Source organism: Mus musculus, chromosome 11 (assembly GCF_000001635.26).
Source record: "Mus musculus strain C57BL/6J chromosome 11, GRCm38.p6 C57BL/6J".
Taxonomy (NCBI): domain Eukaryota; kingdom Metazoa; phylum Chordata; class Mammalia; order Rodentia; family Muridae; genus Mus; species Mus musculus.
The window spans coordinates 5,106,111-5,132,184 of NC_000077.6; the positions used below are offsets into that span (position 1 = coordinate 5,106,111).

At 49.5% G+C, this 26,074-nt stretch overlaps 1 protein-coding gene and 1 long non-coding RNA gene across 17 annotated transcripts in view; one reads left to right on the plus strand and one right to left on the minus strand.

Annotated features, from left to right (window-relative positions):
- Positions 1-154: 154 nt before the first annotated feature.
- Emid1 (EMI domain containing 1) overlaps positions 155-26,074 on the minus strand; it is a 46,058-nt gene continuing 20,138 nt past the window's right edge. For 7 of the 16 annotated variants that reach the window (XM_006514521.4, XM_030245553.1, NM_001371001.1 and 4 more), the window contains 9 exons: positions 25,810-25,930; positions 25,372-25,461; positions 24,522-24,668; positions 23,512-23,610; positions 23,318-23,370; positions 22,899-22,961; positions 22,760-22,804; positions 10,770-10,814; positions 155-859 (listed from right to left, as the gene is read on the minus strand). In XM_006514521.4, coding sequence (XP_006514584.1) covers positions 614-859; positions 10,770-10,814; positions 22,760-22,804; positions 22,899-22,961; positions 23,318-23,370; positions 23,512-23,610; positions 24,522-24,668; positions 25,372-25,461; positions 25,810-25,930 — 909 coding nt within the window. In that variant the 3' untranslated portion in view covers positions 155-613. Of the gene's footprint in view, positions 860-3,433; positions 3,525-4,578; positions 4,665-7,307; positions 9,414-10,769; positions 10,815-22,759; positions 22,805-22,898; positions 22,962-23,317; positions 23,371-23,511; positions 23,611-24,521; positions 24,669-25,371; positions 25,462-25,809; positions 25,931-26,074 lie in introns of those variants that run through there. The other 9 variants (XM_030245552.1, NM_001371003.1, NM_080595.3 and 6 more) reach the window with 7 other exon arrangements.
- Positions 9,408-18,069, plus strand: Gm46266. The gene is made up of 2 exons (XR_003949635.1): positions 9,408-10,529; positions 16,313-18,069. It is a non-coding gene; the product is annotated as a predicted gene, 46266 (long non-coding RNA).

Genomic DNA, 26,074 nt, shown 5'->3' on the forward strand with positions numbered 1-26,074 from the left:
CAGTTGTCATGTCTGGCTCCTCTGTGTTGGCATCATGGAGGAAGGAGTGAGCAACAGTGAATGTGTGGCTGTTGAAGGAGGATCCTGCCCCCATATCCTTGGCTTGGGTGGCCCTTTCTGGCTGCCCTGGGCAGCACATAGAGACCAAGCGAAGTAGGGTCAAGCAGGGATGTTTATTGTCCTGTACATATTGACTCGTGGCATCTGCAGCAGACACTTGGAGTAGGCGTCCCTTGTACACATCCCATTCCCACAGAGGACATGGGAGCAGGGGCCTGGGGTAGAGCTGATATAAGAAGCACCGACCGTTCAGTTAGATTAAGCAGCCTGGACTCAGGTGGGAACTCAGCACCAGAAAACAAGGGGCACACAGGACTCCCCAAGGTTTTACAGGAGGGGAACTGAGACTTCCGCCCCAATCCTTGCATATCTGCAGGGCCAGGCGGTCCCAGGTCCTAACTTTAGGCAGCTGACGTGACTTGTACCTCCGTCCACCCCCCATTCAAAGCCTTTTCACCCCATTTCACAGAGGGAACCAACCAGGCCGGGTGCAAGTGAGGCCTGACTTTTTGAGGCCCAGTCCCTGTTTAGTCTGTCATGTTATAGGCTGCCATCACTGAGATCTGCCTACCCCTAAGACCAAGGGATCCCTGAGGGTATTAATAAATAGGACCTGGCAGTCCCGGAGGCAGCGGGTCAGGTCCAGGCTAGGGGAGGAAGCCTGCAGCCTCTCAGCTCCTCTCGCTGCGTCTCCTGGGGGTGATGATCGGGTAGTTGGTTGGGTGTCCTCCCCTCTTGCCTCGAAGGAGGCTGGGGGTACCTGTGCCATCAGGGCCTGCCCCGGATCCCAAGTCTGGTTCTGCCGGAGGGAATAAGGAGAGAGGCTATGTCAGGGGGACACTCACATGGGGAACCCACTCTTTGCCCTGGGAGGTAGCTGGGTATCCTGGCATCCTAGAGATGGAACTGTAGGAAATCTGGGTATCTAAAGGCTGGTTAGTACCTGCCCACAACCTCTTAGCCCCCAGCCCATGGAGATCACTGGGCTGCCTGGTGTCTGTTTGATTCATTGGGATGGGTAGACTCACCACATAACACTCCCTAGTTTTTTGTTGTTGCTTTTGTTTTTCGAGACAGGGTTTCCCTGTGCAACAGAACCCTGGCTATCCTGCGTTTGATTTGTGGACCAGGCAGGCTTTAATTTCACAGAGATCTGTCTGCCTCTGCTTCCCGAGTGTTGGGATCCATAGGACACCATGTCTGGCACAGATCAGTTTTTTGAGGCTTATTTGGGGTGGAGATGAATTCTGGATCATCCAAATGAATTAAGAAAACTTAGGAGAGAGATTTTCCTCTTTCATTAGGTTAAAGCATCATTTTGGAGGAAAGGGCTTAGTAGAGTCAGGCTTTGGCCCTGAGAAGCCTCAGCGGAACTGGATCCTGTCAGGGCCCCAGTTGTCTGATTTCTAAAATTAAGGACATTTTCAAATAAGACTCTGAGAGCCTAGGCAGTACTGACAGAGACTGAAGTCGGTTTCAAAGGGAGTTGTGGTGAAATCTCCCATGACCTGTGCATAAAAACTGAACCCCAAGCATAAACATAGCGTCCTTGCCTCCTGAGAAAACTAATATCCTTCAAACCCAAGAAGTTCTTTTGTCCAGGAAGCCTGTGAGTATCCTGTAAAGCCAGGGAGAAGGTCAGGGTAGGCTATTTTCCTAGTTGGGGAGAGCCCCAGGATAGGTACTTGGCCAAGTACCTCCCTGTTCATAGGGTGCTGACCACTTACTGACGGTGCTGCTTAGGGGAAGCCACTAGTGGGGGCTATCAGATGCATGGCCAGCTGAGGATGGGGTCACAGGGCTCTCCCCAGATCTCTCCCTCCGTGTTCTCTAGCTGCCCCTCCTACTGATGCACTGATACGATGGGGCACCAAGAAAAAGTGCTGAAAGTTTGGGGTTTGGTTCTGTTCCCAGTGGCCCCTCAGGCCGCTGGGAGGCCGTGGGGATGGAGGATGCTAAGAGGCTTAGGGTAGAGTTTTGCTATGTCTCCATCAAGACCACAGTCTCCCCTCCTCAGACAGGGCAGGGCTGAGGTGGAAGGGAGCCTATCATGTTTCTAGATGTTTCTAGTGTTTAGAGCAGCAGCATGGCTAATGGGTGGGGATCAGAAACTGTCTGTGGGCACTATTTTTTTTTTTTGACAGAGTTTTGTTCAGTAGCCCAGGCTGGCCTCAAATTTGCCATACTCCTGTCTCAGTCCTCCAGTGCTGATATCATAAGCATGTGGCCACTATCCCTGACTGGGACCACACATATTCCAACCTCCAGATCTTATTCCTGTCACGTTGTCCCTCTCACCTCCATATGGCACAACCAGGTGTTTTCTATGACCCCACACAGGGTCCCCTCTTCCAAGAAGTCTCCAATGTCCAGCAAGAAGGGCCTATGACCCCAGCCCTCTTGGAATCTCTCCAGTGACTGTTGGGCAGTTCCCCTGTGCCCATCTGAGCCTGGCATTCAGTTGGTACTTCCTGGTTCTGATGAACGAAGGGTTGGTTTCAAACCTGCCTGATTTACCCAAGGACATTTTCAGAGAAGACTTACGGCCTCAGACTTTAGATTTATAAGATGGGAGGGAGGACACACTATGGAGGCCTCTGAGCATTGTTGTGCATCTGGGCTTTGAGATAGGGCAGCGGCTAGAGGGGGCAAAGGTTAGCCCATGGGATGGGAGTCCTCGGTGAGCAAATGAGGAGTAGCCCATGCCTGTGAATTGCTAGCCACATCTTCCCACACCAGCTGGGGGGCTCTTTAGCCTCACTCCAGGAGCCAGGAGGCAAACTTCCTTTCAGGCTGCCTGAACCTGCCCTTCTAGAACATTCCCAGTTCAGCTCTGCTCAGGGTTAGTCTCCACCTCTCAGAAACCTTGAAGAAAACAAGCCTGCAGTCTTCTCAGCCTTTGTTCTTTCTCACTTGGTCACTCACTGAGACACCACCTCCAGGAAGCCCTCCTGGACTCTTTTCTCCTGAACTGGCTCCCTCCCTCATGGTGATGACTGAACCCAAGGACTTGTACAAATGAGGTAAATGCTCTACCATGCAGCCATGGCCCCAGCAGGCCAGAGGCATAATTATACACACTACTCTGTCACGTATCTCTTCTTAGCTTCTACTGCCAGTGCTATCCCTCCCCACCCCAGCCCTAAACTGCACAAGGGCAGAGCTACATCTATCGGCTTTGTTGGAGTCTGTGCATAGGTGACTGCCTGAACAGGACAGCTAGCTCCTTGTGCCAGACTCTCTGTCCTCCATGAGTGGAAGGATGCTAAGTATCTTCTGGCCCGGACCAAGCACTAGGAGGTGTCTTCATGCCCAAGCTTGTCCCAGGCCCATCCTTGGAGGGTTTGCCCCTGCCTGCCCGCCCTGCCATTACCTGGCCAGATGATGGCTTCCAGCAGTGTGACCCGTCTGGCCAGGAGCTCCAGCTGAGCCTGCTGCTGCAGGAAGCTCTGTAAGCTAGGAGCCTGATGGGAGATCGAGAAGAGCAGACGGTGCGAGTCTGGCCTCTAAGGGCTGGGCTGGGAGCCAAGGGGGGTGAAGGCGGCTACTCCAGGACAGGAATCTGGACCAGTGTCAATCAGGCCTCAGTGGCCCCTCAGGTAGTCAGGAGGATGAGAACTTGGAGGGTGAATGCCAGGCCCTGACAGGGAACTTAGGATACTACGACCATAGTGGCAACTGCAGGAGGGGTACCTGGGGTCAGGAAGGTAGGTCCTGTAAGAGTCTCGAGAACTTTATGGGGAAGCTGGTCAGAACTGGCAAGTGCTCTATTACCCAGAGTCCTCTGGGTCCTGAGTCTGCCTCTGTCACCCACAGTTCCTTGTACTTGAGGAATCTAGCTGTGTAATCTATTTCTTGTGGGTCTGGAGACTGTTCCCATTGCCTATGACCTCTCTAGAGTTGAAGCCCAAATGGAGTCTACATCTCTTATCTATAATCCTATGGGCTTGGGCTCTAACTGTATATGACCCCTGACCCCACTATGGCTAGAACCTGGCTGTTACCCACAATCCCTTGCTGATTAGGCATTTGGTTTCCTCTCTCTCTCTCTCTCTCTCTCTCTCTCTCTCTCTCTGTCTCTCTCTCTGTAGTTGTTGTTGTTTTGTTTTGTTTTTTTTCTAGACAAGGTTTCTCTGTAGTCCTGGCTGGCCTGGAACTCACTCTGTAGACCAGGCTGGCCTCAAACTCACAGAGAACCTGGGATCAAAGGTGTGGGCCACCATGCCCAGCTTAGGAATCTGTTTTCATTGCCCATAAATCCTTGCAAACCTCATCATCTGTTGTCTCCGAGCTGTGTAAGTAACTGTTTCACCCACAATGCCTAGCGAGAGGCACAAGGATGGGTGCAGGAGTAGGACCTTCTCCCGAGAGGGCATCAGTCATCAGGGTTGAGTAGCCTCTGTAGCCTGTGCTTCCTCAGCCTCAGAACTGGACTCAGGCCAGTTCCACCCCAAGAAGGTTTGGGGGAGGCTGGTAAGCAAGGGCTGGGCTGGCTGGCCGTCTGTCTGTCTCTACTCACCATAGAGCCCAATCATTGTTTCCAAGATTAAAACCCTCTCAGCTAAAATCTTCAAAGCCTCGCGTAGTTGGTGCAACCCCTCCCCCTGTGGAGGAAAGAGACAGATGCAGCCGTGACGGGGGGCAGGGAGGGGACCCTGCAAAGCCTGCCAGTGGCCCATGCCCCACCCAGGACAAGCACCTGTAGCCATACCACTTTCCACAGCCCCGGACCCATGGACAGCCAAACAAGATGGAGGGGGACAGGATGGGGACAAGGCAGGAGGAAGCAACCCCTGGACACCATTTCAGAAAGTGCCATTTACACCCAGCTGTATGCAAATTGTGCCACTCTGCCAGTCACCCCTCTGCTTTCTCCAAAGAAGCCATATTGTTTTCAAGGCCCCATGGCATCAGCTCAACCTCTCAGCCCATCCTTACACAGTGTAAGGATCTCTTTGCACAGTGCCTGTGACATCCCTGGGTTGTCTGTGCTCTAGGTGCACCGCCCCCCCCATCTCTGCATTTTAAATTCTTTACATCTTTCTCTATCTCTTGATCCATATTCTTCAAGTTGACTTTCTGTTATAATCAATCCTATCAGCCTCACCCTAACTCTATCAGTGAAACTAAGCTAGTTGTTGGTGATTCTGTTCATGCTAAAATGAGTATTAAATGAAAAGCAAAATGTTTCAATGGCACTATTGCTTAAAATAAGGCAGATCTAAGGCTGGAGCCCAGCACCCTCCTTCAAGAAACCATTCACCTCTGTGCCAAGACCACGGCAGTTCCACACTCTGACCCACCATGGAGAGCACCCTCAGCCCCGCCCCTCTCAGCAGCAGCTGAAGGCACTAGTGGATTCCCAGGGTTGTGGTGGTGGGTTCACCAAGCTCCTTCTTTAAGGCCTCCCAGGCCTAGGGCTCTCCACTGTCCCCAAACAGAGGTTCATTTAGAGACCTCTCTTGGACCTCCTCCCAGTTTGTCCTTTCCTTCCCCAACACAAGGTCCATGGTGTTGCCCAACACATGTCCCCTCCCTAAACAACTTCCAGAATGTGGGTATACTTTCCAACAGACACCAGGGTGTTTGCAACAACTATCCCACACCTGACAGCATCTAGAAGTCTGTTGGCTTTTAGTGTAGGGCGAGTGAAGGGATGCATACACACATCTGTGTGTGTGTGTGTGTGTGTGTGTGTGTGTGTGTATGCACATGCCTCTCCACTCTATTTTGCTTTCTATCTTACTTTTTAAGACAAGGTCTTAAGGTGCACCCAACATGTACAGTTCCAGCTAGCCTGGCTGCCTACCGAGCTTCACCTGTCTCTAGTCCTCCATGCTAGGGTTGCAGGCATATGTGCCATGCCTGACTTCTGTGTAGGTGCTAGGGCTCAGACCTCAGGGCCTCTTGTTTGTACAGGGAGTGCTCTTTCCCACTGTGCCATCTCCCCCACCTCCGTGTGTGTGTGTGTGTGTGTGTGTGTGTGTGTTTGTGTGTGTGTGTTTGTGTGTATGGATTTGTGCACACATGGACCTGGAGGCTAGAAGTTGACAGATGATGCTTTTCTCCACCTTATTTATCGAGGCACAGTCCCTCAATTGAATCCAGAGTTTGTTCTGGTAGTTCTGTTTCTGCCCACCCAGCATTTATGTGGCTCTTGGAATCTGAACTCTGCCCCTCACTTCTGCTATCTCTCCATCTCCTCCCCCTTTTTTTAGCCCCAACCTCACGACAGTGCTGCCTCAGACTCCCATGTGCTGGAATTGAGACCCTTGGCTCACCGTCCAACATCTGAAGCAGTGGCTCTCCACAAGAACATCTAAGCAACCGAGAGGCCTCCCAACGTATCCACTGTGAGTGTGTTCATCTCCCGGGGCCATTCCTTGTGCTTCAGCTGTTCTATTAATATCATAAGTAAAGATGGAGCTATTCTTGGTCCACTGAACTGCCATTTCAGCCTGGGGTACGGGGTTCACTAGAGGTCACATGCTAAAGTAATCCCTCTTCAGGTGTCATAGGAGCAGGTTGTGAAAATGGATGATCCCAGGACTGGAAATGTGGCTCAGTGGGAAGAGCACCTGGTCAGTGAAAACGGGGAGCCTGAATTCGGAGCTTCAGAATTCATGTAAAAGCCACCCAAGCTCATTGGTGGCGCACACCTTTAATCCCAGCACTTGGGAGGCAGAGGCAGGCAGATTATGGTTTTGAGGCCAGCCTGGTCTACAGAGAGAGTTTTCAGACACTCAGGGCTACATAGAGACACTCTTGAAAAACAAACACACACACACACACACACACACACACACACACACAAACAATCAAAAACTACCTGATGCCAGTAACCCCAGCACTGGGCAGGCATAGAGAAAGGCGGTTTGCTAGCTGCTAGCCTAGCTGGAAAGTGTGAACTCTCAGATTCAATCACAAGGGAATAGGGTAGAGAATGCTACACATGCACACACACAACCACACACATGTATACACACAGGCATAACAGAGAGAAGGGGAGGGAGGGGAGGGGAGAGGAGGGGAGGGGAGGGGAGGGGAGGGGAGGGGAGGGGAGGGGAGGGGAGAGATAGTTTACGGACTGGAGAAATGGCTGAAAGCATTTGCTGCACTTCCAAAGGGCCCAAGTTAGGGTCCCAGTACCCACTTTGGACAGCTCACAGCCACCTGTAACTCCTGGTCTCTTTAGGTACCAACACACATGTGATAGACACTTTTACACACATGCACGCAAATAAAAATAAATCTTAAAACACTTTAAAAGGTCAGTCTTTAAAACCACTGGGAAGCCATTTCCAGCATGGATGATGGACCAGCGAGGGCAATCAAAGGGCATCTGGTCCCAGCAAGTGCTGCTCAGAGTGTTTAGCATGCTCTCCTTGGGAAGAAGCAGGGGGGACAGATCTAGGACATTCACAAACCACCAGTGAGGGGGCAGGAAGAACACTCTAGGCTAAGACACCAGATGTGCGACACACTGCAATGTAGGACCCTTGCTCAGATCTTGGCTAAGATTTTTGTTTATTCTTATGTGTATAAATATTGCACCTGTGCTTGCATGTATATTTGTGCACCATGTGTGAGCAATGCCCACTGAGGCCAGAAGTGCTCTTGGGACTAGACTTACAGATCACTGTGGGCTGGCTGCCACGTGACTAATAGGAACCAAGTTCAGGCTCTCAGCGAGCATCCTAACCGCTGCGCTGTCTCTTTGATTGTGTCTCCTGGGTATCGTGGTAGAGCTAGAGCCTCCCACAGGCCAGCAGCGTCTCAGCCTCTGAGGTTTATCTCTAGCTCCTCACTTTTAATGTGAGAATATTATACATTCCCAGTATATTCTCTGATGAGATCTCACTAACTTGTCCAGGCTGACCTTGAACCTGTAATCTTTCTGTCTCAGCCTCCTGAGCAGCTGGGGATACAGGTTTACACAACAGCCCTGGGTCTGCCTCTTTACTTCCCTTCATAGCCAAGGCAGTACCCAAGGTTCCCTGACTCCACTGACCACTGTCAGCCTTGCTGCCGGTCCGTGCTCACACTTAAAGGCTCCTGGCCTTTGATCAGGATGCCCACAGCCTTCCAGAGTCCTTTTCTGTCTCCAATTCACTCTCCAAATTGGTGTTCAGAAACATACTTTGCGAACAAAACCCTGACCATACCATTCCTCACATTCTTTAATTTTTAAAAAATAATTCTTAATTTTTTTGAGATCTTTCAGTATCTCACTATGAAGCCCAGGTTTGCTTTGAACTTGGAGCAATCCTTCCGCCTCAGGCATCTGAATGCTGGCATTCCGGGTCTAAGCCACCATTCCTGTTTCCCAGTTTAGCAGTACTTAAATGATACTTCAGGTCCACCAATATTAGAATTCCTTAATGAGGACCCCTAGATTCTGAGAGCCTCTATCCTCTCTCACTTCTTGCCTGCCAAGCGGCCACTCCAAGCACTTGCTACTCCGAACATGTCCCAGGCCCCTGCTACCCTCACTTCTGTCTGAATACCCCATGACTGGTTAGGTCCCTTTCATCAGCAACACACTATTGGCACAGACACCCCGACCACACCTAAGTTCCTTTTGTCCTGTGGCTGCTGACCATGGTGTTTTACCCGATGGTGACTCCTCCTGGGGCCTGTGTCTGCAGAGTGCCTCTCTGCACTGCCAAGCCCTGAGCCTGGCATACAGAGCGATGCTTAGGGAACGGTAATGGATTCTCTAGCTCCTCTGGGAATTTAGATGTCTTAGTATGTTTCACTTTGGGTCTCATTTTTGGTGCCACCAGTTTGCTCCTCAGAGCTGGTCCTCGTGTTCCCTGTCTAAATAAGGAATGAAGGCTTGCTTCCCTCCTAACTAGGTAGAGTAACTCAGGCCAGTCACTCAGCTCCTGCAGTACACGACTATGACCACCTGGTGACACTGCTGGGCTACAGCTAAACTTGGCAAGCGGCTCTGAAAGCTGCGCTACCTCTAGGGGGCGCTGGTAGGTGACGTGTCTCAGCAGGATGTTCCCACCGTAACAGGATCCCTACCTACCTCTCACAAAGCTGGTCCCTCAGCCCGGAAGCCGCATGCATCTGCTGCCCAGCAAACCTTCTCCCAGGCAGCAAGCAGGGGTAGAAGTGCAGGTGATGAAAGGAAGAAGGTGGACAGGTAGGGGTCCTGCTACCTCTTGGGGGTCCCTCCCATAGCTAGTCCTGGGTTCAAGGTCTGACCTGGGGCAGGCCAAGGCTCCCCATGCAGGGATAGGAGCTGTGTAGCCTGGCTCTGTAGTGACCTGGGTTTCCCCATACCTTCTGGGATGGGTGAACAACCTGTTTTCTCATCGCGGGTCTCTGGGAGAGTGAGGGGCCTAGAGGAGGCAGAGAGCTGCTCACAAGAGTGTCGATCATAGCCGAGGCCACACTGACACTGTCAGAGGCCAGGGACCACAGGGAGTGGGCAGGTGAGGATGGAGGGTCGGGAAGCAAGCATCTGGGAGAGGTAGCAGGGCCCCAAGAAGTCAAGGGGTACACAGAGGTGGACTCGTGCAGGGTGAGGACGACCACGGCTGTATCCATCACTGACTCCAGGACCACAAACAGGCAAGACAAGGTTGGAAGCTAATGCTGGCCACACCCTCACCAGTGGTGCTCAGGAAGGGAGGAGGGAAGCCATGATGCCAGCTTTTAAAGAGAACCCAGGCTGGCTGTCTTAGAAGGATGCTTACACCCACCTGCCCGCCTGCCAAATGCTTTCCATGTTACAATGGTTTCCAAGAGCGGGCACCTGAGACTTCAGGGCATGGTATGTTCTAGGCTTCCTTCTCTGTCTTTAGGTAGGGTAGATTCCTAGGCCCCAACTCCATTTGTTAGTTACTTCTATTGATCTTGAAGGTTCCCAGTGAGGTCCTTGAAACCTTGAGATTTCTGAGTATGTGGTTTCTAGGTCCCCCTTCCATTTACTCAGTGTCTGCTCTGCATGTGACAGTTTCTAAGCCTCCCTTTCCACTGTACATTCATACTGCTTCCTTTGTATGGCAGTGTCTAGATCACTTTATCTCGGTTTCTCGGTTCTCTTTGCATATGACAGTTTCTAGGCTTCCCTAGTGGACCCTTGAAGTATGTGGTGGTACCTATTATAGATCTTTTGGGTAGAGCAGAGTGAGGTCTCTTGGCCTCATTAACCATGTCAAACATACACACGATGGTTTCAAGGTTTCCCTTCCCAAGCTTCCTGGATTCTCGGTGTGTCTGTTGATCTCTAGGTCCCCAGTCCTTTGTCCCATGGATCCCTTGTGCATCCCCTTTTTGTCCCATGACTTGCCTAAGGTCCCTTTCTGTTTTAGGTAGATGCTTTCTTCACATTTCCCTTCCTTCTGTGGTCAATAGGACAAAGCCAAAACCTTTGACAGGAGGGACCGTGGAAGTGGAGAAGCAGTCTGGCTGGGTCACCTAAACTACCCAACAGCCTGGTGAGGCTACAGAGGGTAAGTGGGTGAAGACAGAGGCAGAGACAGAGACAGGGAGAGCATGGGTGGGGTCTGCTGGAGGGGAGTGTTGGGAGGGTGTGGGAGCAGGGCTTTTATAAGTACGTGAGTAGGACACCCTTGATCCCAGGGTCTACTGGTCAAAGAATTCTTTACAGAGAACCCAGGGCAGAGGAGGGCAGGGGAGGCAGGGGAGGGCAGGAGGATGCAGGGGGAGGCAGGTGCAGGGCTGCAGCTTACCCAGTGGCTCTTCTCACCAGGGTCTCCTTTGGGGCCAGGTTCTCCCTGAAAGAAGTCAGAGACAGAAGTAAGGAAGGGAAGGGAAGGGGAGGGGAGGGGAGGGGAGGGAAGGGAAGGGAAGGGAAGGGAAGGGAAGGGAAGGGAAGGGAAGGGAAGGGAAGGGAAGGGAAGGGAAGGGGCAGGGCAGAGAGCAGGAGGTAGAGGAGGGGGCCAGTATTAGGGAGAAAGACTAACAGAAACCTGGGTGTAGAGCAATTGTCTTGAACACTGGGTTCAGTCCGTGAGGGAGGGCAGAGCAACAAGGAACCCAGGACAACAGTTGGTAGGACTGAGCACAGATTTCAAGAACTTCTTATCACATAGCACAGAGAGCTTGGAAATACCCAGTGCTTTCTCGTGAAATTGCAGAAAGCCAGGCCTTAACAGAAAGAACACAGGCCAGGGTTATGGAGTTTTCCTAGGTCCAAGAACAAAACCAAAATGGACTTTCTGTAATAAAGGTAAATTTCCGAAAGAATGGGGTGACCCATCTGTAATGTAGCTGTCTTGGGGCCCTCAGCACTCCTCAAGAAAATAACAGAATGGAGCTCTTCAGACTGCACCCCTCCCATCCAATAAAGCATTTCAGAAAAAGCTGTATGAAGAAAACAAGATACAAGATGAGCACGTAAGAGAAAGATCAGTCAACAGAAACGCTCATAGCTAACGTGGTGTTGTAAGTAGGAGACAAGGAATTTAAACATCCATGTCGGGGCTGGAGAGATGGCTCAGTGCTTAAGAGCACTGGATGCTCCCACAGGGAACCCAAGTTCAATTCTCAGCACCCACATGGAAGACCACAACCATCTGTAACTCCAGTTTCAGGGAATCTGACACCCTCTTCCGACCTCTGCAGGCAGCAAGCAGGCTTGCATGTGGTGCACAGACATACATGCAGGCAAAACACTCATATGCATAAAAAGAAGCTGTAAAAAATTAATAAAATATCTATGACAGATATTCTGGACCATGAGATGGTTCAGCAAACCTGGCCAAGTGGGTCCCGGAACCCACAGTGGGAGGAGAGAGCTGAACTGTGCCCTGTCTTTCACACATGCTCCCATCACTAAATACACAATAACAGTAAATAAAATAAAAAAACCTAAACATTTCCTAAAGATTAAAAAGCTGTTTTTTAAAGACTATGAGCACATGAGTGTAGACTCCAATAGAGGCCCCAGAGCTGGGGTTGCAGGTGGCTGTGAGCCATCTAAAATGGGTACTGGAAACTGAACTCAAGTCCTCAGAGGGAGCAGTTATGCACTTAACCACTGAGCCATTTCTTCAGCTCCCTAAAAGAATGTTTTAAAAGAATCAGTGGGGGAGGGGGAGGTTAGAGAGATGGCTCAGTGGTTAAGAGCACTGCCTGCTCTTCCAGAGGTCCTGAGTTCAGTTCCCAGCAACCACATGGTGGCTCACAGCCATCTGTGATGGGATCCGACGCCCTCTTCTGGCATGCAAGCACACATGAATTACAGAACACTGTATATATAACACAATAAAGAAATCTTTAAAACCAGAATGATTCAGGCTAGACCGTCTAGTGATGCATGCCTGTAACCCAAGCTTTGGGGAGGCCAAGGCACATGGGTTGCCTGTTATGAATTCAAGGCCAGCCTAAGTTAGCTAGATAAGAATTCCAGGTCTATCTAAGCAATACAGTGAGATCCTGTCTCAAGAAACAAACAAACAAAACAAAGAATCACCTGGGATTGATATGCTATGAGACAAAGTGGAGAATGGTAGGGGACATGGAAATTGTTTTTTAAAAACCAAATGGAAACCGGGTGTAGTGGCGCATGCCTTTAATCCCAGCTTTTGGGAGGCAGAGGCAGGCGGATTTCTGAGTTCGAGGCCAGCCTGGTCTATAAAGTGAGTTCCAGGACAGCCAGGGCTACACAGAGAAACCCTGTCTCGAAAAAAACAAAAACAAACAAACAAACAAAAAATCAAATAGAATTCCTAAAAATAGAATTTCCTTAGGCACAGGGCCCAGTGAGATGGTTCAGCAGGCAAAGGGACTTGCCATTAACCTGAAAACTTGAGTCTAATCCTCTGAACCCACATGATAGAAGGACAGATCAATTATTTTAAGATGTGCCCAGACCTCCACTTCTGCCACAGATTTCGTGTGCGCACATGTACAAAGGAATAAAATGTGATAAAGATTGTACATTTTGTTAGGAGAAATAGAAGCTTGGGGAGGTGAGCATACATGTGTGCAGACAAACCACCCATTCGCATAAAATAGAATAAATAATCTAAAAACCAAGGTAAGAGTCCAGATAGATCAGTAAAGTGCTTGCTGAGTTCAGACTTCCAGCACCCTCACAGGAGGCTGGCCATGGCACCAGCAAATCTAGGAATGCAGATAGGACAATCTCCGAGGTTTGCTGAGTAGGTGAGCTCTGAGTCCAGTGAGAGACCTTGTCTCAAAAATGAATGAATGCAAATGAATGAGTGGATGCATAAGATGGAGAGTAATAGAAGGTACCTGATACTGACCTCTGACCTCCACGCATGTGCACATACACATACTACAAACTGAGGCGCTGGACTGAGAGAGATGGCTCGGCAATTAAGGTTGCTCTGCAGAGGACTCTGGTTCAGTTTCCAGAATCCACACGGTGGCTCACAACCATCTATAACGCCAGTTCCAAGCGATCTGATGCTTTCTTCAAACATCCACAGGCACCAGAAAGTTGGTGCACAGATATGCATTCAGGAAAAAGCGTCCATACACACACAAGTTAATTAAAAAAAGAAAAACCTTTGTGGTGCAGGGCTGCAGTCCCTGCTCCCTAGGAGACTGAGGCTTGAGGACCCTAAGTTTGTGACTTGCCTTCATCAGAAGCAGACACACTGAGCAGGGGACAGGGCCATAAAACACACCTGAACAAACACCAAAGAGCAAGCACACGAGGAGAAAGCACACGAGGCATGATCTCAGACAATCTTCTAGAACTACGAAAGAAAGCAAATACAAGAAAGATACCTGGCAAAGACTAGGACATCAGGAGACTAGCCAGTCTCTTTGACACAGGTCAGAGAGGGAACCAAAAGTGAAATGCAAAACTATTTTGAATCAAGTAGAAATAGAACTTATCAAAATTTGTGCAATACAGCATAAGGAGTGCTCACGGGAAACTGGCAGCAGTGATGTAGGTATTAGAAGAGAGACCAGAGTAAATAACTGAAGGTCTGGTCATGGGACATCAGAACAGATGGAGCCTGAGTAAGCAAGAGAGAAGAAATAGCCACATTCACGCAGGTGACTGCATAGGCTCACACCTCTAACATTCTCCCCCCCCCCCCCACACACACACTTGGAAGGTAGAGGCCGGAAGGTCCAGACCTCAAGGTCATCGTGGACCACAGAGTGGGGCTACCTAGCAAGCTCTGTCTCAACAAGCAGACAAGTGCACGTGGTCAGAGAGCAGTGAGGCAGAAAAGGAAAAACTGAGAAAGCCAACAAGAAGCTATATAATTCTTTTTTTAATCTACCGGGTTTTTGTTTTGTTTTTTAAAAGATCAATAAAAATCACCAAGATTTTAGTCAAGCCAAGATAAAAGAAGGATGATTGAAATTATTATCAGAAACAAAAAATAGGTATTTCTAGAGATCTTATGAACATAGAAAAAGATCACAGGGCTGGAGAGATGGTTCGGTGACGGTTAAGAGCACTGACTGCTCTTCCAGAGGTCCTGAGTTCAAATCCCAGCAACCACATGGTGGCTCACAACCACCTGTAATGGGATCTGATGCCCTCTTCTGGTGTGTCTGAAGACGGTTACAATATACTCAGATACATAAATCGAAAAATATTTTTAAAAAAAGGATCATAAACAAACATTATGAACAACACCATGCCCATACATTTTATGGGCATAACAAAATGGACCAATCTCTCTCTCTCTCTCTCTCTCTCTCTCTCTCTCTCTCTCTCTCTCTCTCTCTCATGGTTTGGTTTGGTTTGATTTGGTTTGGTTTGAAACAGGGTTTTTCGGTGTAGCCCTGGCTGTCTTGGAACTCACTATGTAGATGTAGACCAGGCTGGCCTGGAACTCATAGAGATGCACCTGCCTCTGCCTCCTGACTGCTGGGATCAGAGGTGTGTGCCACCACTGCCCAACTGAAGTGGATCAACTTCTAAAGACACAGGATGACAAGACTAAACATAAAGAGACAGTCTGATGGCTGGGGTATGGCTCAGTGGCTCAAGGCCTCAGCACTTGTCCGGTACACAGGAGGCCGTGTGTTCAATTCCCAATGCCTCAGAAGGAAAATGCAAAACAAGCAACAGCAGCAACAACAAAACAAGCAGGAGTCCTAACTTACAGCTGGGCACAGCGGTGCACACCTGCACTCCAGCACTGGAGAGGGAGAGGCAGGAGGACCGTGTTCAAGTACAGCCTGGGCTTCGGATGATACGGAACTTTGTCTCAAAATAGAACAGGAGGAGGAGGAGTGGGGAGCACAAGCTGAACAGATAAATATCTATTGAAGAAATTAAACTGAAGCCCAGTGGTGGTGGCACACACCTTTAATCTCAGCGCTCAGGAGGCAGAGGCAGGCAGATCTCTGAGTTTGAGGCCAGCCTGGTCTACAGTGAGTTCCAGGACAGCCACAGTTATACAGAGAAACCCTGTCTCAAATCCCCCAACTACCAAAACTAAAAGGAAAAAAAAAAAAGAAATGAAATTGATAATAACCATTTAAAACAAAAGGCTTCGGGTTCAGATTGCTGGGAATATGGCCTGTAGGGATATTCTCATCTGTACAGGAATAATAACCTGTCCAGAAAACAAAAACAACAAAATCTGGTGGCCAATAAGCTGAGGCAGAATTAGAAGGTGGGATATCCAGCAAGGGGGCAGGGGGTACAGGGCAAGAGGGGGGAGGGGGAGGGAGAGGAACTGGGAAATACTCAGGCAGGAAGATTCACCACCCCAACTCTGAGGAAATTAGACACATGGAGCTTAACTGAGGTAACCAGTCAGGTGGCAAACATAGAATGGGATCAATAGGATAATTGAGCCAGCCTAGCTTAAGAACTAGGCGTGGGTGGAAAAGCCGGCGGTTACGTTAATCCAAGCACCCAGGCATGCTGCAGCCTGAGCTCTACCACTGACCGCCAGCCCAGGGCCCTAACAGTTTATATGAGACTGCAGAGCTCTGCCTGCCTCTGTCTCTGCCTCTGAGTGCTGGGATCAAAGAAAAAAGATATCCAGGTGGATTTCTGTGGTTTGAGGGTTAACTTGGTCTACATAGCAAGTTCTAGAACTTCCAAGGCTACACAGAGAGATCCTGTCTCAAAATAAAAAGAAAGATAGAAAGAAAGAGAGAAAGAAAGAGAGAAAGAAGAGAGAGAGAGAAGCAGAAGAAGAAGAGAAGAAGGAGGAGGAGGAGGAGGAGGAGGAGGAGGAGGAGGAGGAGGAGGAGGAGGAGGAGAAAAGAAGAAGAAAAGAAGAATGACCCTTCTTACCATTGTTTTTCAACACAGCACTTACTGGGAGTCCTAGCCAATACATTAAAACAAGAAGAAATAGGGACTGGAGAGATGGCTTAATGGTTAAGAGCACTGACTGCTCTTCTGAAGGTCCTGAGTTCAAATCCCAGCAACCACATGGTGGCTCACAACCACCCGTAACGAGATCTGATGCCCTCTTCTGGTGTGTCTGAAGACAGCTACAGTGTACTTATATATAATAAATAAATCTTTACAAAAAACAAAAACAAGAAGAAATACAAAGTATATGGATTTGGCAAACAACTATTTTGCACACAACTTGATTTATCTATGTAGAAAATCTTGAAATAACTGTAATGTGATTTTTTTTTTTTTGGTTTTTCAAGACAGGGTTTCTCTGTGTAGCCCTGGCTGACCTGGAACTCACTTTGTAGACCAGGCTGGCCTCGAACTCAGAAATTCTCCTGCCTCTGCCTCCCAAGTGATGGGATTAAAGGCGTGCGCCACCACTGCCCGGCTGATTTATCTTGGTTTTTTTTTTTTTTTATTGTTTAAAGAATCCCTAGTTGCTAGCAACTGGCCTTTGGAAATTCTTAGAACTGCTTGACCCTATGACCTACCTTCTCTGGGAACAGAAGGGGATATAGAAAACCCAGCACAGGCTGAGAAATGAGATTGACAGGGTTGGAAAAGAGAAGGCAGCTGGTGCAGAAAGAGATGGAGTAGAGACCGGATGGTTAGGAAGAGAAGATGGCTGGAAGAGAACTGGGCCTGCAGGGTGAGACGAGAAGACCACTGAGCCAGAGAAGATATTGTTAGGAGACAGGAAAAGAACCCACAAAGTAGTGAAGACCAGCCTCAACTAACAAAAATGTTCCTGGAATTAATAAATTATTACAGCAAGAAGATACATTAATACATAGAAGCTCATAAAAGCCAGCAGTGAGCAGCTGGAATTCGAAATTAAAATATGTAATATATGTATATTACTATTGCCCAGAGTGGTGGCACATGGCTTTAGTCTCAAGCACTTGGGATGCAAAGGTGGCAATGTCTCTGTTAGTTAAGAACTAGTCTGGCCTGTGCAACCTTGGCATCTAGGGCTACATGGGAAGACCCTGTCTCAAAAAAGCAGCAGCAGCAACAAAATAAAATAATTAAAGGCCTGAATGGCACAATGAACGAAGGCAAAGGAACACATGAACGCATGAAAGTCAGTATCATCCGGGAACTGCAAAACTGCAAAATAGCAGGGAGATCATCACAGCAAACATCCAGGCCAGGTAATCCCAGCACTCAGGACAATCGCTTGAGTTTGAGGACAGCCTGGACCAAAACCAAAACCACCACCAACAAAACAGCTTCCCAATGAAACAGTATTGCACACCTATTAGGATGGCCAAAACATCCAATGACAATACCAAGTGGAGGTGAGGATGGGGGAAGATGAAACTCTCCCATGTTGTGAGGACTTTGTATGGTTTGAGTGAGAATGACCCTATAGGGTCACTAGTTAGGGGAACTGTTTGGGAAGGACTGGAGGTGTGGCTGTTTTGGAGCAGACGTGGTCTTGTTGTAGGAGGCGTGTCACTGGGGTGGGCTCTGAGGTTTCAGAAGCCCACAGTAGGCCTAGTGTCTCTCTCTGCCTGTTGCCTGTGGATCATGATGTAAAGCTCGCAGCGACTGCTCCAGCACCATGCCTGCCTGCCACTATGCTCCCCACCGCAATGACAATGATTAACTCTCTGAAACTGTAAGCAAGTCCTCAATTAAATGCTCTCTCTTCTAAATCGTCCTGGTCATTGTATCTCTCCACAGCAATAGAACAAGACAGAAGGCAGCGTGGTACAGCTACTTTGCAAGACACTTTGGTGGCTTCTCTGATCTTTTCAGCAGGGTCTTCAGGATCCCATGCTGAAATCACTGTGAAGCTGGGAATGATCGTGAACTTTTGATCCTCCTGCCTCCACAACTCCCCTAAGTGCAGGGATTATAGGTGTTTATTCCCGTGTGTGTGTGTGTGTGTGTGTGTGTGTGTGTGTGTGTGTGCATGTGTGTGTGATTGTGTGTGTGTCTCCTGTGAGGCATCCCTCTGCCTGTGAAGGTCGAAGAGACTTCCATAAAATTCCCCCTGTACATCGCTCCTGTGCCTATTTACAGATGGTCAGTAGAAATGATGAGTGAGAATAAACTTTACATATTCAGGAATCTCAGTGAACCCAAAGCAGATTAGCCACAGAGAGTATCATACCTAGCCACATCACAGCCATGAGCTATTGACTAAGGCTATGGAGAACATCTTAAAAGCAACACACACACACACACATACAGGAATGGGGGTGGGGGATAGTGACAATTTATTTCTCATGAGAATCTATATAAGAAGGTCATAAAGCAATATCTTTAAAGTAGGACAAGATGATAAAGTTGCCAACATACACTTTTATATTTAGCAAAATATCTTTAAACAACTAAGCTATAATAGAGTATCTTAGCCAGGCATAATGGTGCACACCTTTAATGCCAGTACTTGGGGAGGCAGAGACAGGCAGATCTCTGTAAGTTCGAGGGCAGCCTGGTCTATCTAGTGAGCTCCAGGACAGCCAGAGGTACATAGTGAGACCCTGTAAAGTATCTTACTACTGATTGATTGGTTAAAAAAAATTCTTATTTTATGCTAATGAATGTTAATTTATATTAATATACATGCAGCGCCCATGGAGACTAGAAAGAAGGGACAGCAAGTGTTCTTAACTGCCAAGACACTTCCCCAGTCTGGTCTCAAACTCTTGAACCTTCTGCCTCATAGCCTCTCATGTGTTGGGAATGCGTTTGCCTGCTGCCTGCTTGCCTGCCTGCCTGCTGCCTGCCTGCTCGCTTGCTTGTTTGTTTGTTTGCTTGCTTGCTTGCTTGCCTGCTGCCTGCCTGCTTGCTTGTTTGTTTGCTTGCTTGCTTGCTTGCCTGCTGCCTGCCTGCTTGCTTGCTTGCCTGCTGCCTGCCTGCCTGCTTGCTTGCTTGATTACAAAGCTGTGAATTAGACTTAGGGTCTCACAGATGCTAGACAAGAGCTCTAACTCTGCTCAGCACAACCATCCCCTAAACACAGTTTCAAATAATCTATGAGACTTGTACTATGGGAAGAGCTAAAGGATGCTCTTTAGGCTAAAAAGAAATAATATCAGAGAGTATACTAGTTAGTTTTCATTGTCAACGTGACACACTCTTAGAAGCATCTGGGAAGACAGACCCTCAGCCGAGGAACTGCCTCTATCAGATTGGCCTGTGGCATGTCTGGGGCGGGGCAGGGGGAATAGTTTGATTACTGATTGATATAGGAGGGCCCAGTCCACAGTGGGTGGAGCAACCCCTAAGCAGCTGCTCTGGGATGTATAAGAAAGCTGGTATGAGCATGAACATGTCCTGGAGAAACCAACCCAGTGAGTCCTAGTTCTCTATGGTCTCTGCATTCCTGAGGGATGGACTGGAACCTCTAAGGCAAACAGACCTCTCCTTTCCCGGGCTGTTTTTTGTTATGATGCAATCACAGCCACAGAGCATTAGCCAGGAAAGATAGAAATCTGGATCTTCAGAAATGTATAGTATTGAAATGATATACACATGAGCAAATTTAAAAGGCTACAGTTATCCCTCTGTATTCGTGTGGAATTCATTGTCCTGTGAAAACCGAAATCCACGGGGGTTCAAATCCCTCCATAAAAGGCTTATTCTTTGTATATAACTTGTAGTGTATAGAGAAGCGTCCATCAGCCTCCAGATTCTTTATAATATTAATGCAAAGACTCTGTACGGTTGCTGCTGTACAGCCTGAGAACTGATGCTAAGACCTGGGTCTCAGCTGGTGGTGGTGGCACATGCCTGGAATGGCAGCTCTGTTAAGTGCTGACAATTTTTTAAAATTCACTGTATTTTTATTTACTTGTTCTGCCTTTTGATGCAGGCTCACACTCCGTAGCCCGGGGCTGATCACTCATTTTCTAACTTACTCAGGCTGGCCTAAATGCGAAGCGATTCTCCATCCTCAACCTGCCAAGTCCTGGAATTACAGGCATGAGCCACCATGTCATTTTAGACGCTGTTAACTATGCCCACGAAAAGGGAAGCATTCTGCACAGTGGTGGTGCACACCTTTAATCCCAGAACACTGCAGGCAGAGGCAGGGCAATCTCTGTGAGTTGGAGGCCAGCCTGGTCTACAGTTCCAGGACAGCCAGGGCTACAAAAAGAAACCCTATCTTAAAACAAAACAAAGAAGAAACAAACAAACAAAAGGCCTGGGCCTGGTGGCACAGGTGTATAACCCCTGCTGCTCAAGCAGCTGAAGCAGGAAGGTATGAGCAGTGTGAGCTGCCTAAGCACTTTAGTCAGGTCCTGTGGGAGGGGCTGGAGAGACTTGCTATTCTGGACCCCAGCTCAGTTCTAAGTCCCCATCTCCAGGACATATGACATCCTCTTCTGGCCTCCAAGCTCCCCTCCCCCTACATACACATGATATACACTCACACACATATACACAAAAATAAATCTTAATAAAAAAGATGGCTAGAGATGTAGCTCACTGGCAAGAGTCTTTGTTTAACATGTACGAGGCTCTGGATTTGATCCCCAGTAACCAGAAAAAAACAAATCATGATTTTAAAAAATTGGCACATGGTCAATATGGAGTAGAGGGTGTCTGTCTGTCTGTCTGTCTATCAGTCTCTATTTTATTTTTAAACTATAGTTTTTTCTTTGTTTATTTCCTCTCTCTCTCTCTTTTTTAAAGATTTATTTATTTATTATATGTAAGTACACTGTAGCTGTCTTCAGACACTCCAGAAGAGGGAGTCAGATCTCGTTAGGATGGTTTTGAGCCACCATGTGGTTGCTGGGATTTGAACTCCAGACCTTTGGAAGAGCAGTCGGGTGCTCTTACCCACTGAGCCATCTCACCAGCCCCCTCCTCTCTCTTTTTTCTTCCTCCCTCCCTCCCTCCCTCTCCCTCCCTCCCCTCTCTCTCTCTCTCTCTCTCTCTTTCTCTCTCTTTCTTTTTCTTCCTTCCCAAACAAGTGTTTCTTTGGGTAGCCCTGGCTGTCCTAGAACTCACTCTGTAGACCAGGCTGGCCTTGAACTCAGAACTTCACCTGCCTCTGCCTCCCGAGTGCTGGAATTAAAGTCGTGCTCAAACCTGGTTCAAACCACACCTTTTCAAGCCACAGTTACAGAATGTGCAGTGTTTAAATTTGTATCTTTTTTTTTTAAAGCCAACTAACTTTAAGAGATGACAATGATATGGTAGTGATGATGGTGGTGGTAGTGGTGGTGATGGTGATGGTGGTACTGACCTGAGGATGTAGCTTGATAATAGATCTCTTGCCAATGCATGCTGCCCAATGCCCTGGGCTCAATTCTCAGCACTCTCAGAAAAGTGCTGTGGGGCTTATAACACAGCAGTGATAGCATAAGAGGATAAGAACGGACATCACACATTTAACACGTACACAAGCTCACGGCATGCACTCACAGTTGCTACAGCACATGAAGCGTCCTGTTAACTCATGTAAGAACGTGAGGAGGGAAGGACAATGTTGTCCTTAGCAACTGTGAAAACCCAACATGAACAGGAATTTCTAAAAAGCTGTTAGTGATCCGGGCGTGGTGGCACACACCTTTAGTCCCAGCACTTGGGAGGCAGAGGCAGGTGGATTTCTGAGTTCAAGGCCAGTCTGGTCTAGAGAGTGAGTTCCAGGACAGCCAGGGCTATATATAGAAACCCTGTCTCGAAACCCCCCCCCCCAAAAAAAAGCTGTTAGTGGGCACTCAGGAGCAGAGCGGTGACTAACTGCCAAAGTCAAGAAAAGCGACTGGAAAAGGCTGGATAAACAGACACCAACTGCAGGCGGCTGCATCACACAGAAAGCTGCTGACATTTAGGCAGATAAATGAAAATATCAATGAACTGAAGAGCAGACTCTGAAAAATGCAAGGCTCATGTTACGGATGAGAGATGCAGATTAATACACGGGCACCAACACGCATAGATAGCGCATCGCTTTGCTGGTGTGGTTCCCTCAATAGCAAGCAACACAAAGTCCAAGGTGAGTATTCTAGAGATAGAAATATTAATTCCACAGAGGCAAAGGCAACACTGAAATCCTAAACATGTACCTGCTTAGTAACAAAGACTCAAAACACACGGAGCCAAAGTTGGCTATACTAGAGAGAGAAACAGGCAATTCTACATTCAGAGATGGAGAATGAAAAAAAAATACAGAGTCCAAGAGGCAGAAAGAAACAGATGCAGAGCCACAGGCAGACAGACTGACGGAAAGGGATGGACAATGGCTCCCAGCAATGGGGAGCAATGCCAGAAGGGAATCACACATCCCTGAATCACACATGAAGGGCCAGGTGTTCCAAGTTCAGGAACCCAGGCTGCTGGGGTCTTGGAGGGGTGGGCATGGGAGAGCACTGCATCACTTACCGGAACCCCCATCAAACCCTGGGGGCCAGGTTCCCCAGGCAGTCCCTGTATCAGAGAAGGGAAAAAGAATTGAGTCAGCTGGTGAGAGCTGTTATCTAGCATCCCAGGACTCCCCAGAATCCCCCACGTGTTCACTCACTCTCTCTCCCTTCTCTCCTGGGTGGCCAGAGGTTCCTTTGGGTCCAGAAGGGCCTGGGATTCCCTGAACAACAAGACAGAGGCTCAGCCTTGTGCTGCAGTAGGCAGGACAGGGTGGACAGGGGATGGGGGCCCACTGGGGAAATGGCGAGGGAGGCTCAGCGTGGGCCGGGCATCGCCATCTGCCCAGCACACAGCATGCAGGTCAGCCTGTTAAAGAGGTCTGGAGTCAGATGTCCTCACCCTGTGTGCTGGCTGCAGCCTGGAGAGCCTTCCCTTTACTTGGCCTCTTGTTGGGTGAACTGAGTTGAGAAGATTTATGGGGAGTACTTTGCATATCAAAGTACTGACTCAACGCATGGCTGAGCAGATGAGTGAATAGAGTTATACATGGGTGGAAGAACTTGGATAATGACTTACCATGTGTCCAGGACTCCCAGGGGCACCCATGGGGCCAGGAAGTCCAGGAGGACCTGAATAAAACACAACGTCTTCAGGAACAGAGAGGACCACAGGCTAAGAAGTTCCCCATCAACTGTCTCCGAATAGCCCAGTCCCTCCTCCCCCGCCCCCCATGGTTGCTTCCTACCATCCCCCACCTGGACTCAACTTACCCATGGGCCCTGGGGGGCCTGGAGGACCTGGGGGCCCAGTGGGTCCTTGGGGCCAGTGGCTGCCCATCTCAGTGAAGGTATTAGACAGCAGTGGATCCCCTGGGAGGGACAGACAGTGAGTGTGTCAAGCTGGGGGAGGCGAGCAGTCGGGCATCACCTGAAGGTCCTACAGAACAGCCTGGCACACAGACAGGGCCACCAGCACGCGCGGTGCCAGGTACAGAGAAGAAGAGAGAGCTGCGTGCGTTTTACCTCTGCCACAGTCTAGCTGGCTACATCCAGAAAGGCTCCCTCCTTGGCTGACCCTGGTCTGTCACCCTCTGAGAGGGATAATAGTGAAAGCTGCCTTTACCAACTGCCTACAAGTCTCAGGCTTGTCTGCACTGGGTTTCGTGGGGCCCGAGAGACTGGCACTGCTGCCGTCCGCATAATAGGAACAAGGACAATGAGGTTTGGAGCAAAATTAAAATAAAATAAAATTTAAAAAAATGATGATGTTGGAATAAATGATGTAATGAGAGAATGAATGAAGGAGAAGGGCCCAGTTATTCATCAAATGTCAGAATCAGATGGGGTGGAAACTCTAGCAGCATGTGGGTAGGCTGGGTCAGGCTTCCTGAGGGAGAGGCCTAGGATCCGCTCTGCTGCTTAGCTGGGAGATGGAACTGGAGCCACCCTAAGCAACAGGGTCAGGGCTGTGGCCTTGGGAGCTCTGAGCTGTCTTGAGGTTAAGCCATGAGCTTCCCAGCACTCCGAGGGCTGGATTGCAGCCCCCTCTGAGGCTTGGGGAGGGGCCTAATGCCAGGTGGGTCTGAAGCCACTCCCCCTCCCCATGTGTGGCACATGACCTTCCTCTCCAGCCTCAGGGCCCTTCCTCTGTGAGTGGAGGGAGAGGAGCAGCACCTGCCGAACAGCTGGGTGACAACTGGACAAGCTAGGCACACACCTAACACCTGACAGATGGCTTAATTCGCCCCACCTCAGACCACTGGGATTCCAGGGGGACTTACCATGCAGAGAGACCTGGCCATAGGGTGGCCCTACAGGGGCTGGAGGCCCTGGGGGTCCAGGTGGACCTGGAGGCCCTGGAGGTCCCATCTTTCCAGGGGTGCCTGCAGCTCCTGTTTGGCCAGGGCGTCCTGGGGGTCCCTGTGGGCCTGCAGTAAGAACAGGGACTAGTGGGCACACGAGAGGTAGGGACAAGGATGTCTGGGACAGTGGATACAAAAGCTCTGAAGTGCACAGGTCTGTCCTCCTGGCCATTTGTGACAGGAAAGAACACAGCATCGTGACCACCATCTCTACCATGATGTTCTGGCTTCTGTCTACAGGTTCCCAGACCTCCCAGTTCCTCCACAAAACCCTGGTTAGAGGGGTTAGGCACTGGTGTTCCTTGCCTGCCTAGCTATCCGCCATCATGGAAGTAGACTAGCTTCACTCCACCCAGTGCCTAGCTCAGGGTCGGCTGAAAGAAGTATATGTTGATCGAGATGTTTCATAGCCCAGGCATGAACAGGAACACAGGAGGGCTGGTGAGCTGAGGGCCAGGCGTGTGGCAGAGGCCTGTCCACCTCGACTGTGCTAATTTGGGGAAGGCAGCCTCTGAGTCTGTAGGCAGGAGGGATCCCTACAGAAGCTGGAGAGAGCCAGCTTGGGGCTCCGGGGTGGGGCTCAGACGGGGGATGCACACCTTTAATCCTACCATTTGGGAAGCTGAGAAAGGCAGATCTGAGTTCAAGGTCAGCCTGCTCTACACAGCAAGCTCCAGGCCAGCCAAGGCTACACAGTGAGACCCTGTCTCAACCAAACCAAACCAACCAAACAAGGTAATGACAAAGGAGGCGCTCAGGGTGCACTCACCTGGCGGGCCTCTAATCCTCACTGGGCTCTGGCTGTCGGTGCCTCCCTTGGGGCCTGTGGGCCCAGGAAGCCCCCAAGAATCAAGTCTATCTGCAGAGGAAAGAACATGCCCTTAGTCTCTGTGGGTTACATTTGACCCCCTCTCTGTCCTGGTCCCTTGGCCCCTACTCTCTTGAGGTAGCCGTGCACCTCCCTACATTCCCACTAGCTCCTAGCAAGCCCTGAGTGAGGGATTAGGCAGGGGATAGCATCCCTGCTGGGCTTGGGAGGGAAGACCCCAGAGTCCCCTCCCTGAACTAGAACTGCTGCATTCCTAGGTGCCTCCAGTCAAGTCCACTCAAGAGCTGGGAAGACCGAGGCCTCCCCTGAGGGATCGGGTGGGGCATTTCTTCTAACTACAGAATCACATGGAGGTATGTACCCTGCTGTATCCCTTACCCTGCAGGCTTCCATCTCCAGGGCTGCCCCGGGCAGCCGGGGAGCCCCAGAGCAGGGCAGAGTCCTCAGGGGTGGCTGGGACTGAGGGCACTGTCTGCTCTGTCACACTCAGCACCGCCACCTGTGCAGGAAGAGGAAGACAGAGGTGGGGCGGACACCAGGAGCTCACTGAGGACAGTCCAGCCAGGAGGCTTTGGCCCTGGAGGTCCAGAGGCCTAAGGAGTCAGCAGAATCCAGCTGTGAGTGGAGATCTGAGCTTACAGGG